The sequence below is a fragment of the Salmo trutta genome, chromosome 29 (genome assembly GCF_901001165.1).
Source record: "Salmo trutta chromosome 29, fSalTru1.1, whole genome shotgun sequence".
Taxonomy (NCBI): Eukaryota; Metazoa; Chordata; class Actinopteri; order Salmoniformes; family Salmonidae; genus Salmo; species Salmo trutta.
Window position 1 is genome coordinate 36,404,861 of NC_042985.1, and position 14,707 is coordinate 36,419,567.

The 14,707-nt window shown below is 39.3% G+C and overlaps 1 protein-coding gene across 1 annotated transcript; it reads left to right on the plus strand.

Moving 5' to 3' along the window:
* Positions 1-3,424: 3,424 nt before the first annotated feature.
* Positions 3,425-14,065, plus strand: LOC115167528 (midkine-B). The gene is made up of 5 exons (XM_029722018.1): positions 3,425-3,574; positions 11,680-11,762; positions 11,973-12,143; positions 12,812-12,973; positions 13,103-14,065. The coding sequence occupies exons 2-5, from the start codon at positions 11,681-11,683 to the stop codon at positions 13,129-13,131; spliced, it is 444 nt and encodes a 147-aa protein (XP_029577878.1). The 5' UTR covers positions 3,425-3,574; position 11,680; the 3' UTR covers positions 13,132-14,065.
* Positions 14,066-14,707: the final 642 nt, after the last annotated feature.

The window sequence follows — 14,707 nt, forward strand, 5'->3', positions numbered from 1 at the left end:
TTATGGCCCCACGTTCCATGTTGTCGACTACTGCAAAGAGCACCCTCTCCAATCATCCTTTCCGTATGTCCGCTGATTTTAAAAGTACTATATCCAGTAGAAATCCCCAGTCTTTGAATTACATACAAGTGGAAAGTGCTCTTTGGAATGGCAGGAGCGTGGAACTACCAATGCTATAACTGCATTAATGCAAAACTTTATTCGTGTTCAGTTGCATGAGTGCAATGCAGGCAGGCATGGGGCTTACAGTGACTGAATGGGGTCAGACAACTTAAATGCCTCTTATGACATTTTTAAAGGAGCTCCAGTATAACAAGGAATGGTAGTTTAAGTATATTATCTGTGCTTTGTTTTGAGTTGCTGTGCAATTCTGGTGCGAGAGTATCTATCACAATTAAAACAAATAAACAAATAGAGAGAACATTTAAATTACCGTGCAATATCGTTTTTTTTCTTTATTCCAAAATATCTCATCTTTTTTTTACTTCATATAAATAGTGACCAAAACGTGATGGACAGACCGGTGTGCAACGTTGACGATATCAATCTGTATATTTGTTTCTATTGGCTGATTTTTTTGTTGTTGTTGTTTTGTTTGTTATTGTCTGCTTGGGGGAAGAAAAAAAAAATAAAGGATGGTACTTAAACAACTGTATTTATTCTAATTACTTTCTTGTGAGTGTTGATTTTATATATCATTTCAGTAAAAGTGTACTCCATAACTCTGCATTTGTATAAGGTCCTATTAATATTTAGCAGCTACCTCAGGTGACCTACTGTACAGGTGATGATTGTTACTGTAAACTAAGAATGGAGTCCACCTCAACAGTCTGTTTGCCTGGTTCTTTTCAAAGTTTCTTTGTACATATTGAGGGGTTCAATGGGAAGCGGTATACGGGATTTTGGAGGTGGTAGAAGGGTTGACATACGGCTAGGGTTAGCAGTCGAACCCAAACACACAATTTTGTTTAAAAGCGGTTAGAAGTCCACGGTTTGGACTGTACCCTCTTGTATTTGAGGAAGACAGCCTCAATAATTACTGATGAAATCCAAGGACTTGTGATGTAATACAAGTGTTTATTCCTCACAACTAGAAGCTATCAAGACTAAATGCCAGCTAATCTATCTATTAATATGATGGACTCATGACAGCGATCAAATGGACTATGTTGCATCTTCATTTTATTCTTGAGCCTTTATTTGGCATTGCAATGTTACATGCTCTGTCTGGATGACAGCATTGGCTCATATGAGACACTGGTTCGACCAGTACTGAATGCTCAACCACATAAAGTCATTGCAGTGCAAGTATTGAAAGCCTTTTGAGACTACACATTTTCCCCTCATTTGTTGCAAACCGTAAAGCTACCCACACCTGTAAAACATTTTTTTTTTTTACAAGGATCTGGTAAAAACAAACCGTCCTCATAGGCCATTCGCGGCTCCCTTAATCCCTGGGTGCAAGACCAGCTCAAAATATAAACAACTGAGATAAAGACCTCCAAAGATTCCCTGAGGCCTAAACCTAGTGCTCAGACAGAGCATAGAGCAGCGTATACAGACTGGTATGTAAGCAAAGCTTGATGGTCCAACCCAGTGAGACAAACTGCCATTTTTTTTGTTGTGGAATGTCTGAAGGAAAGTAATAATGATAATTAAACGCCTCTGTGTTGCAACATGCAATGTGTTTGAAAATGATGAGTCATGTAAGTCAGAGCTGATTCGTAGTGCATCGTCTAGAATGATTAAAATACTGTAATTGGATACTGACTAGTTACTGCTGGATGTTGTATTGGATGTGTGTTTATCAGTTTGGTCTATTTGTGAAATTGAACAGCTTTTTTTTCTCCTTGCTCTGACTCATTGTTGGCATGCTATCCAACTGGCAATTGGAAATGTCCCTGTCTATGATTCAGATTCTAGTCTGATCGCTATTGTGGTCCCGACTCACCACCCCTGCCCTCCTGGGATTACCCAATCACACGGCCCGAGGTCACAGAGTTACCTTGGATATACTGTACATCGACACTAGATAACATGTAGACGCATACTGTATAAGCTGTATTTTATCAGTACAGTCATCTAGTTATTGAAAATGTGGTGATTTACTGTAAAACACTGTCAGCCTATCTAGGCACCACACTGTTACTCTGCCCTGTGGTTGAGCATTTGCTTACACCAGAGGCTGGTAGGAGGAGCTACAGGAGGACGGACTCATTGTATATGGCTGAAATTGAATAAATAGTCAAACCATGTGGTTTCCATATGTTTGATGTGTTTGACACCATTCCATTAATTCCATTACAGTCTTTACATTGAGCCCGTCCTCTTATAGCTCCTCCCACCAGCTTCCTCTGGCTTACATGTGGTGTTTATAAATGGCTCTTATCCAGGGTCCCTGTCTAATGGAAGCTGTTGTGTGACAACAAGCTCTCTGGGTACAAAATCAGAGGTGGCCAGGAATTATAGGGCTAATGACTGGTCAATCCCTCCTGTCCTCCTGCATACCTTTTACTGTGGAGTGGTGGAAAAAGTACCCAATGGTCATACTCGAGTAAAAGTATAGATACCTTAATAGAAAATTACTCAAGTAAAAGTCACCCAGTAAAATACTACTTGAGTAAAAGTATAAAAGTATTTGGTTCTAAATATACTTAAGTATCAAAAGTAAAAGTATATATCATTTAAACTTCCTTCTATTAAGCAAAGCAGGTGGGACCATTTTCTTGTTTTTAAACTGTATGGATGGCGAGGGGCACACTCCAACACTCAGACAATTTGCGAAAGATGCATTTGTTTAGTGAGTCCACCAGATCAGAGGCAGAAGGGATGACCATGTGTTGTCTGGATAAGTACGTGAATTGGACCATTTTCCTGTCCTGCTAAGCATTCAAAATGTAACGAGTTCTTTTGGGTGTCAGGGAAAATCCATTATTTTCATTAGGAATGTAGTGAAGTAAAAGTTGTCAAAAATATAAATAGTAAAGTAAAGTACAGATACCAAAATAAAAGTACTTAAATAGTACTTTAAAGTAGTTTTACTTAAGTACTGTACACCACTGCATTTCTGATGCATACATCCCTAGGCATTCTGTAGGCACCATAGAATAATATAATATGTCTATGGTAGGTAGTCTGAGCACGTCATTCTGCTGTCCTTTCTCTGTGGTAATGTCTGGTGGTGAAATTGATATGGGTATATATAATAGTCAATGTATTTTTAATTTGCAAACATAAAAAAAATACTTGTAGCTTCAAAAGACTAGAACAATGAATGAGACATAATAATTCTAGGGATTCACAAAAATATAACATCAAAAAGTTAGTACCCTACTAGGGGTTGCGGTTAGGTGTCTCTTGACCCGTAATCATCACGTGGATTAGTGATGTCACTAGGTGGTTAATTTAATGTGGCCCTAAAGTTACCAGCTCAAACTAGTTCTGGAGAAACAAAGGGGAGGGCGACAAATAAGAGCAAGCTGGCCGGGATAGAGATATTGTAGGACTGTAGGACTCTCTTGTGGCTCAGAGTAAGACCTTTAACTCTCGCCAAGAAGTACGATCAAAGAAACAAGTAAGTTATATGTGTATTAGTCCAAATGTATAGTGATAAAATGATTACTTTGTGTCACTCAATACAACGTTGTCATTACTCACTTTTAATAGTTCAAATATATAGTCTCCATCATTGGAATCCTCTGGAGAATAACTGACATGTCGTGTGTAATTTGTCTTGGGAGGTTTTATTTGTGTGTAGGTTTCTTTATTGAGTTTTTAGTTTTAGTTTTATGGTGCTTTAAGTAATTTATGCACCATGTGTTGACTTTACTGCATATATTCACTTTTGCCAGTAACGAACACACAACTGTTGACCCATACACGCGATTTGCGCAAAAAGCGCAGTGGCGCTGCGTATTGGCATAAACTTTCGTTGAATCTTAAATATGAAGTTAAGGATTGCATTGAAAATACTGAACAGAACGAACTTGTTTAATTCTACAACGGTTCTGTTTAGGGCTCTGAAGAACTTGTGGTCAAGATATGTTTTGTTGTTGTAACTGCTTTGCTTTGAGTTTAATAACTTTCTAATTATGTTAGCTATTTTTCACTGTGTGACAACGTCCTCAGGGGTGACACGTTCTAGTTTTGATGATAATAAGAAGTGTGTGACTCAAGTATCACAGCTCAAAATAGTTACAGTAATGTGACTATACATTTAGAACTGAGATAAATCCTGCGAAATATACGAATATTGTTTTATATAAATTATTATGTTGAGTTATTACTATTTCAGATGTAGTGAAAGCTACATAGTTTGAAAGTGGACTTTTACATATCTCTTGTTCGTCTTAAAGTGAAGTATAACCATTTATTCCACAATCTTAATTGTGTTCATGTGCCAGAAATCTTTTGCTTTCTGTTTGGGCCATTGAATGGTTTTTATGACCAGAAAACTTCACTTGAGCAATAACTGTAAGTGACTCAGGAATAAGAGCTTCTGCTAAATGACTAAAGCTGATGTAAATGCAAATCTCTCCCACCTCAAGAATATGACCATTGAAATCGACTCTAACCTCAAGTACTTGCGTTCTCTGCTATCCACTCCACTCAAGAGTTGTTCTCCCTTTTTTTAATGTTTCACTGCCCAGGACCTTTTCACCTGACCACAATCGTTTGCTTTCTCCTCCCCCGATCCAAAGTAAGGGCTGTGTAAAGAGGCTGTAAAATATGATTTGCAGTCAGAGATAACGACCAAAGCAACATAACCTTAGAGAGATGTAATGGGGGAAAAAGATAGTCCTCGGTCTGTTGTTATCATTGTTTTTCTTGTTGTATTTCCGTCTCTTTTAGAAAGCTATTGGGCACGCTGGATACAGCTAGTGCCTCAGGGTTCGGTTTTTGGAAAGGGAGGAGGGGTAGCATGGGGCTTTACAGCTTGTGTGAGCTTGGCAGATGGACCTTGAGGCAATGGCACAGATAATCAGTGGAGAGAAAACAGCTTTGAAAAGACAGATAAAACTCTCCCTTGCTATTCAATGGACGTTCCGCCTGCAGGGCCCCTCTATACTATTCTCTCACTGCTCATGGGCATGATGGAGTCTGTCATTGGTTATGTTAACGTGTCGTGAAATAAGAAGGAATGTGAAGTAAGTAGGCAAGGGCCATTGTCTCTTTTAGAGAGTAAACCATTCTGTCATGACTGCCATGCCTCAACTAGAAGGGATCATATTTACACGTCATTGACGGCAGGGAGAACGTTTAGCTGTTGACCATATAGTAGATAAAGTGCACTCATCCTATTTGAGTCAATAATGTGAATCGTTATGTCCTCGAACTGTTGGTCTCTGACGGCCAGAACCCACCTATATTTTGTATATTAGATCAAATAAAGCATGTGATTCAGCCATTTGTTGGTCACTAAGTGTTACTTCCTTCAGTAGGCCAGGACATTCTGGGTCTTCGTTAACTGTCTTTCTTTAGAGTGACCCTCGACCCCGCAGCTTCTCTGTTGTTGGTCTTAGTGAGCATTCCATCCTTTTTTTTTGCGGTCAGTGGCTTTTCTGAGAAGACGAGGAATGCTGCTTTGCAGTAAAAACAAGAGTAACTTTATGCTTTATGCTTTTCAGGTTCAGTGTAGTCCTGCTTTCCATGTGTTGTTGTTATTGTTTCGTTGTCGAATTGATCTAGATGTGTGTTTGACAGTAACTCTAATGTTATCTATTTGACCATTATGAGATTATTAGCAAGAGGAAGCACCATTTGAGTCAGTCGAATTATGATGGATACGGTATCTGGTCCAATTTGACTATTTGGTTTGCTTTCTGCTAGTCAATAAATATTATGTTCATCCCATTGTGTGATGGGTAGATGGTGGGGGGTAAATAGTGGGCGATGTTTCATAATGACATGTTTCAGGTTGGGTAAAGAAGATCTCTTACACACCCATACCTAAGTATTCTAACATTCTTGTTACAGCTGCATTACTGATGGATAGAAATTACTGGCACGGATAAAAATAGCAATGTTTGTAGGCATATTTAGCAAGTTTTTCGGCATGCTAGCTCTTGTAAGCTGTAGTATTTTAAGATGACCTTTCTCCCAATATGCTAAGTTCACATTCAGATGTGTGGAACAAAGACTCTGCATGGGATATCTGTCTAGTGGCCCTTTAGAATGGAGTGAAAGGAGACCAGGAAAAGGCTCTGTTTTGATACAGGGTGTCTGCATTAGCAAAGAACGATGAAAGATTTTAAGGGCGCTCCGGGCCTCACCCTTGGCAAGGCTCAGTGGGTTAGACGAGGCCTGCTGGGTGTTGTTTCATCAAAGACAAAAGTGTTGCCTGGAGTAGCCCCTCGACATTTATGACCAGGGGAAGAATGTCATTGGAACTGCTAGCTGGTGCGGGGAAAAAAGCCAGTTTTTACTTGAAAATGGGACTCTATCATTTTTAACGGCGATACAAAAAGATAGAGATTCAGTGAGTGGTGGGAGTTGAGAATAGGGAGTGTTTAGGGAGTTTCCAGAGTTTTATGGTTGCTTGGAGTGTTTAGTTATGCTTACTGGCCACTGACGCTTAATTACTTTTTTGAGGACAGAAGACAGATTTACTGGGTCAACAGAATATTTGATCAACTGGCTTGAAGAGGAGCAGTAAGCGTATGTGCCAGAGGGCCGGCTGGCCTGGTCTTTGTGTAGCCATCACTTTCATTCTCAGTCCTTTCGATGAGCAGTCAAATACAGATATAACACTTTCAGAAGCCAAATGTAAAAATGCCTGATAAAATGATCGTGCCTTGGTAGATTCTCAGGTAGACCAACTCCCTTTCAGTAGTGAGTGGATGGCTGCCACTTATGGCATTCTACCTCACACAGTACGAGGCCATAGTTCAGAGAGGTGATAACCTCTAATGCATTGGACTTTTCCAGTGAGTTGTTGATTCATCAGCTGTAGCTGACCTTTCTATCCAGGGTTGCCCGCAGGCAGGGAAAGTTCAATACGAGCATACTGCAATGTGAGAGGATGTGACTGCCATCTCTGCTCGGCTTCTGGACATATTGGCTCAGGCACAAACCAATAAAACAAATGTTGCTGTTAGATGAGTTTGCGTGGGCGACGGGCAATACACAAGGGTGCTGTTCATCAGAGACTTCCCAGCAAACCGGAAACATTCACAGAACATTATCTAAGATTCCCGTTAAGTCGACGTGGGGGGGAGTTTTTTAAAGTTTTTTTAGATTCATCAGGGGGTGCTTCCTATGGCTATGTCCTTGGAATCTTCTCCCAACATTCACTAACATTTTCTTCACAACATCTGTAAAAACTGCAACAGAGCATTCCCCTAAAGGTTGTCATTAGGTTGTCATTCGGTTGCCAGGGAATGTAATAACACAATGTTTCCGGTAATGTTCTTAGAACATACTGCCGCAACCAAATGTGGGAGCAGTAGAAGTGGTTCTGAGGAAACATTACAGGAACGTTCTGCTAATGTTGATGGATATGTTCTTCAAGACACCAATAACAAAAAGCAGGAAATATTCATTCCTACGATGGTTTCAAAAGGTTATAGTGTGACATTATGACATGATGGTTTAAATAACGTTCCCTGAAAATACTTAAGCAATATAATGTTGGAGCAATAGAAGTTGTTCTTAAAAAACAGTCCAGGAATATTCAGGTAATGTCGATGGAGATATTATATTAGTGCTAAACCCCGATAACAACAAACCTTCCTGCAGAACTCTTATAAAGCTATTCTGTAAGGTTATGACATGATGATCCAGAATTGTTCTAAAAACATACTTCAACGATAATGCAATTCGTTCTGAAAACATTGCTGCAATGTTCTGCTGATATTGATGTGTCATGTAACATTATTACGCTGTAGGAAGTTGCCAAAGTTTTAAACGAATGGCATTCCTATCCTCTTACATTGTTATATTATATTAGGGTATTGTCCAAACAAAGCTACAGCTTTTTTTTCAACAATGGCAATCAAGTAGATTTGAACCTGCAATCTGCCATCTTCAAGCCCTGTAGGCTACTTAGTTTTCTACTTTGTTTGCTGCACCACCACGATCTTGATGTTTCTAGTGTATCCTTACATTATGATCCCAGCTATGGCTACAGTATATGTCTTAGTGCATATGCACATCTATGTACACCTCACCACAATCTGTCAGGAAATAATTGAACATGAATTCTGAAATCAAGTTTGGAGGGAAAATAAAAGTAAAAGTTTACAGCATATAAAGAAAATTGTCAGAGAACGAAATAATAGAGGATACTTATTTTTCTAGATTTTGTTATTATATCTTTTGCAAAGACTAAGACCACAACCTGGAAGTCAGAGTAAAGGTGTAAACAGCTTTGGATTTGTGTTATTCACACCCCAGTGGCGCAGTGGATTAATTCCAGGGATAACAGTCCAAAGCCCAGGTTTGATCCCTGCTTGCGACTATCAACCAATTATGGTAAAATCACGTGATTCCAAATAATTGCCGTGCGTTTCTACATGGACTGTTGTACAACTAACTTCCTAAACAGTAAGATAACACTAACACGTGAAAGAAACATCTATGGACTGTTCTAAACTTAATTTGATAATTCTGGGAACATTGAGGGAATGTTTTGTGCACCCCGATACAAACATTGTAAGAATGTCTTCAAAACGGGACAGATTTAGTGTTTTTGGAACCTATCTTGTCATATCCCCACAATGTTCCCATAACCTAAATAAATGTTTCAGGAACCTTTAAAGAACATACAAATATGTTCTGGGAATGTTCTTGCAACATCAGGCAAACGTTTTTTCAACCTAATAAAAACCTTGTAATTATCTGCACAACTGGACAGTTGTGGTTTGGGAATATATTTTTTGCCATGTTCCCACAATGTTACCACAACATAAAGATATGTGTTAGGAACTTTTAAGGGACATAAAAAAATGTGTTCTGGGAATGTTCACGTAACATCAGGTGAATGTTTCTTGCATTCTCAAATAAACATTGTATAATCATCCGCACAACTGAACAGTTTTTGTGTTTTGGGAACAGATCTTTTGTCATGTCCCCACAATGTTCTCCACCAGACTGTTCCCACAACCTAATGAAACGTTCTGGGAACCTTTAAAGAACAGACAAAATGTGTTCTGGGATCGTTCTTGCAACATAAAGCGAATGTTTTATACAAACATTGTATAATCATCAGCACAACTGGACTGTTGTTGTATTATGAGAACATTTGCCGCAACCTAACAAATGTTCTGGGAACTTTCACGGAACCAATTTTGGTTTGCTGGGTTGCCGTCTTTGTTTGTGTTGTAGGAACATTCATTGTAACATCCACCTGACATATCGTGAACAGCCTAGAACGTGACATCTTAGTTTCCTGCTGCAGTGTGATCTCAATTCTTTGTTCTCGATGGCTTCATTGTTTGTGTTCCACTAGGACACTAGTATGATTTGTGCATTTTGCCAGTCATTAATGAGGGGTCCTAATTAATCATAGCCAATAATCAGGCTATGGTACAGAAAACACATCTTGTACCTTGAATGTTGATTGTATGTCACAGATATAAACGTAATAATATTCCAAACACTTCTTTGCATAGTGAGAAGCAATGTTTCAGTTTTTATTACCCTGGGAAGCAGATTGATTGAATAGGGCTGCTAATCTTTTGAAGGGAAAGCGTGAAATACTTTTAGATTCCCACCACAAAATCAAGGATTTGGTATTATAGGCAACCTTGTTTGGGTTATTGAAGTCAGATTCCTGGAATGAAAAGAGTTACTCTTTGTGGGTGTTCTTCAAACTAATACAAGACCTGTTTGTCCCGGCACATCTCTGAGCTCTTCTAACCCAGACAGAGACAAGCAGTTCCCCCGTGTCCCCCAGAAGAATTGCTTCAAACCAAGCCTCTTCCATCGAGCTCTCCCTGTCAGGGCGGCCCCTATCACCTCCCAGCAGGTGGGTTAGCCTTCACCATGGTGATCTGGTGCTGCCATCCATCCCCTGCTGCTAGCTCTGGGGCTGTTGGCAGAAAGAATAGACATGAACTCAATTAAGTCAGAGAATAAATAGAAACTCAGAACTTGAGAGCCTAGGAGGATGCCTTATAGACAACCAGACATTTCAGAAATAGAGGGCTAGTCCTTTGTCTGTGAGTTACTGTCCTTTTCTTTTGAACTAGACTCTTAAAGCTGAAATCTGTAAAGGGGGAAACAGTGCCACTGGTCGGGCGACCAGTGGCACTGTTTCCCCCTTTACAGATTTCAGCTTTAAGAGTCTAGTTCAAAAGAAAAGGACTGTGCCTTTGTTTTCAGGGATTTAGCAGAAACATACCTCAAACAACATGGCCAGCCTAGCTAACCTGTAAAGTAGGGTTGAGTTTGGCCACATTGTGGCGCTGTTGGACATGCAAGCTCATTGGCTCATAGCGGCCATATTGTTTCAGCTAGTCTTGCATTCATAGATGCTAAATGCCAAATTTGGTCCCGATCGGTCTAGCGCTTCTGGAGAAGAAGACGTTAAACATGGTCCAACATACATTAAAGGCATGATTGCATGATCAGTTTGATTGTGAGTTCTGATATTTGAAAAGTACCGAAGTAACTCTTCCTTGGGTTATGTGTCAAATTTTTCCTGATGGTGGCAAGGTAGGCCCATAGCTGAACTCCACCATTGGTGCTTGCAGCTATATATTTTTATGTTTTGTTGATGAAACGGAAGAGAATGTCCGGCAACGTGTTAAAAAACAATTGCAGTACATATCCTGGTGTTCTATTGCGCGTGCAACGATGTCTGAGTAAAAAAAAAAAACACAGTGTTCGTTGTTTGGAGTAACTTTGTTGTTGTAGAATCCCAAACGGACATGACAGTTTCCCCCTTTACGGATTTCAGCTTTAAAACGTCTGCATGATGCAATGACCATGATACACAAAGATGGGAAGCGCGATTGTGACATCAAGATGGCATGAATTGTGTTTAATGTGTCATCAACATGAGCAGGATAGATTTATGTTTTCGAACATATCCCAGGCACTGCATGTCACAAAATGAAATGTTGTATTTTGTTTGGTGTTCATGTTGGAAAACGTGTTGTTTTGTGTAAGGGGAAGTGAAAGGGTGGAGTGGGTAGCTCATGACCCATTGATCCTCATTGCTGGTTGTGTGCCTCACAGTTTGTCTGATTGACCCTAAATTGAGTCATGAGAGCATAGGAAAAAAAATCAATACAATCTTTCAGCCCTCTCACATGTATTTTCCCAGTTCTCACTCTCACAGGCTCGAGTGTCAAGCTTTAAAACGGTTTCATGTCATTCATTTGATATATCATGACGTGTTTTACTCTTTGACCACAATCCTTTATTCACTTTTCACCTCTAAAGTAGAGAACCTCTCATTGTAATGTGCAGACTCCTCATGAACAGACAGGGGGAATTAGTTTGACATAGCTGGAAACGATCCATATTTGACCTTGATCGTGCTCTTTCAACTCTCATCTCGATTACAGATACACACCAGAGGAACATCAGGTTGACCTTTGGAACAGCAGATGTCACCTCAAATGACACACAATATAACCTACATAATGGCAACGTTATTTCTAGTGCCACAATTGTAATGGCATGTTTTTTTTCTTTTTTTCCTTTTTCCTCTTTTTTTTCTTTTTTCTCCAGTATGCGGGGTTTGTTCTCAACAGTTGCGGTGCTTCTGGTGGCCTTGATGATAGTCACCACTGAAGCAGAGAAAAACAAGAGAGGTAAGGGATTTGCTATGTGTTGCTTTAATTTGCCGTGCCCAGTTTTAGAATCAGCACGGCAGTTGGACCTTTCCTGAGGTTCATAAAGCGTCACGATAGGTTGGAAACCTGCCCTTACTAATTACTAATTGTAATATTGCTGATATTGTTTCTGTCATCTGTATATATTTTTTTCTTCATAATTACATCTTGATATTTTTTGTTTCACAGAGAAGGGCAAAGGGGCCAAGGCTGGTGCCACTGAGTGTGCGGAATGGCGCTATGGTAGCTGTGTGCCTAACAACGGAGACTGTGGAGTCGGTGTCAGAGAGGGCACCTGCAACAACCAGATGAGGAAACTGAAATGCAAAGTGCCTTGCAACTGGAAGAAGGAGTTCGGCGGTAGGAATTATACATTGATAGATGATTCCATTTCCCTTGATATAATTCTCAATGTGTAAAGTGGTCAGTCAATCAAAAATATAGCAAGCATGTCATTCATAGGTTATTACTACATAATTAGAATTGTATCATGGAATTTCTTAGTAAATACATAGTCATTTACATAACCGCAAAAAACTATAGAACAATTTCTTTAGAATAAAGTATTTTCAGAATGTTCTATGATAGTCTGATGACTCACACTAAATTCTTCCGCTGCTCTGTCGTTCACTACATACTTTAGTCTGAGACTGCCATCATTGAAGTTGTATGTTGGGACGAGGGGCACGAGGGGCGTTGTGCAAAGCAAAGTCATCAGCGATTGGATTGTCTCTAACCAATCAGAGTACCAAAGCCAATGCTGAATTTTCAAACCGTCGCTTTACCCACGTGTGTTCTGGCTCTGGCCCAAACCATCGGTTTCTGGACCAATCAGACGGCCCGAATGTGTTCGCTTTCGGTGAAGGGTCGGTGAGGTACTCAGATCCAGACTCATTGCCGGGGAAGAAACTAACGTACTTGGGCGTGGCGTAGCGTTTGGCCAGAGCAAGGAGTCTGTGTTTCTGATCCAGTTTGTTTTAAAAAAAAACGATCATACTGGTTTTCCCTTCTGAACTGTGCGATTTCAGCTGACTGCAAGTATAAGTTTGGCAGCTGGGGTGAGTGTGACACAGCTACTGGATCCAAGAACCGGTCTGGAACCCTGAAAAAGGCCCTGTACGACGCAGAGTGCCAACCCACCATCAAGGTGTCTAAGCCATGCCCCGCAAAGACCAAGACAAAGGCCAAAGGTAAGAAGTAGAAATGTAAGTAATGTAATAAAGTCAAATTCCTATCCACAAATGAGTATGTCATGTTGAGCAAGGAATCTATGATGAATTTACCCTATTGTTTCATCATTTCTTATTGTCTTCCTACAGGAAAGAAGGGAAGAGGGAAGGAGAACTAGAAGGTGGATGAGTCCACATTGAACAAGTGATTGGTTGGATTTTATTACGCAATATCCTTTGCTTTTTCAACAAACATAATATGCACAAGTGAATTATGAGATGTCAAGTGGGCCCTTCCTTCAAACAGTATAACAAATGCTAAATGTCTCTGAATATTGACCAAATATCCCACGAATGTAGACAAACACAATTTTTTTTCTCACAAAAATGTCCAGCTGTCAGTGGCCTGGCAATTTGGCGAGTAAGAATGCAGTTCTGGACATGCTGTATTATGCAAGATATGCAAGAAACAGATACTTTGACCTCAGCAGTGTTTTAGATCTACCTAAACAACCTTGTGATGTACAACCAGAGTTTGTTGTATTTTTTTGTACGCTCTCAGTTCCTTTACATTAGTTCAACTGGAGTCAAGGTAAAGCTCCTTGTTTGAGATGATTTTAACCAGTAGATTTGATATACTTGAGTTTTTTTTATTAAAAATGTTCATCTTACATTGTTGTGATTGTTATAGTTTTCTCTTGACTACCAATTAGTATTACTAACAGAATTGATGAGTGGATTTCAATTGCACGTGCCAATTAGTAAAAGTAGAGAGATGCAAATCAACTATTTTTCTAGTAAACTGAGGACTGTCAGCTCAACGTGTTTCATGTACAATACAAAGCTGAGATTGAATGCTCAAGAGATGGCAGTCATTGTCTTTGTAAAGATAATAGTGGTATTGTTAAAACAATTAGTTTTATAATATATATACTTCAAAAGGTGTCAGGCGATTTTGAGTTGAACTGCTGTGCTCATATTTTTGCAAACACATACATTCACCTTCACGCAGTTCATCTGTACTCTCATTTTTGTAATTACTGTCATTATTATTACACAAACCCTTGGAACAGAAAAAAATCAACCACTTTAAATAAACTCTCAGAATTTTGACTATTGGTTGTTTCGTGTTTCTTCATAATAAAGGTTTGTTAAGTCTCTGCTTTTGTTGAAATATATAGTGGCAGTTAAACTTACTACATTTATGCTATTAAAGAGAGACTGAATCAAAACAAATATGGCTTATGTGGCATCGATATGTGTCAGAAACATTTATTCTAGTGTCAAAATGTACTACAAAGTGTAAATATGATAATTTTGGTCATAAAGTCAGTCTCATCCAAAACTTGAGATTTGAGAGATTATTAGGAACAAAGGGTTTGTCATGGCATGAAGGGTACATAACAATTTTCCTTCGGTTGGGTTTATTTCATTCCTGCCTACAGCTGACAGCACCCAGCTGACAGCACGATGGTCAGTAGTGCCCAGCACACTGACCATCGTACATTTGGTTTGACTTTGGATATCCCTATTAGAGGTCGACCGATTATGATTTTTCGATACCGATTATTGGAGGACCCAAAAAAGCCGATGCCGATTAATCGGACGATTTTTTGGTTTATTTGTAATAATGACAATTACAACAATACTGAAGGAACACTTATTTTAACTTAATATAATACAGAAATACTATCAATTTAGCCTCAAATAAATAATGAAACATGTTCAATTTGGTTTAAATAATGCAAAAACAAA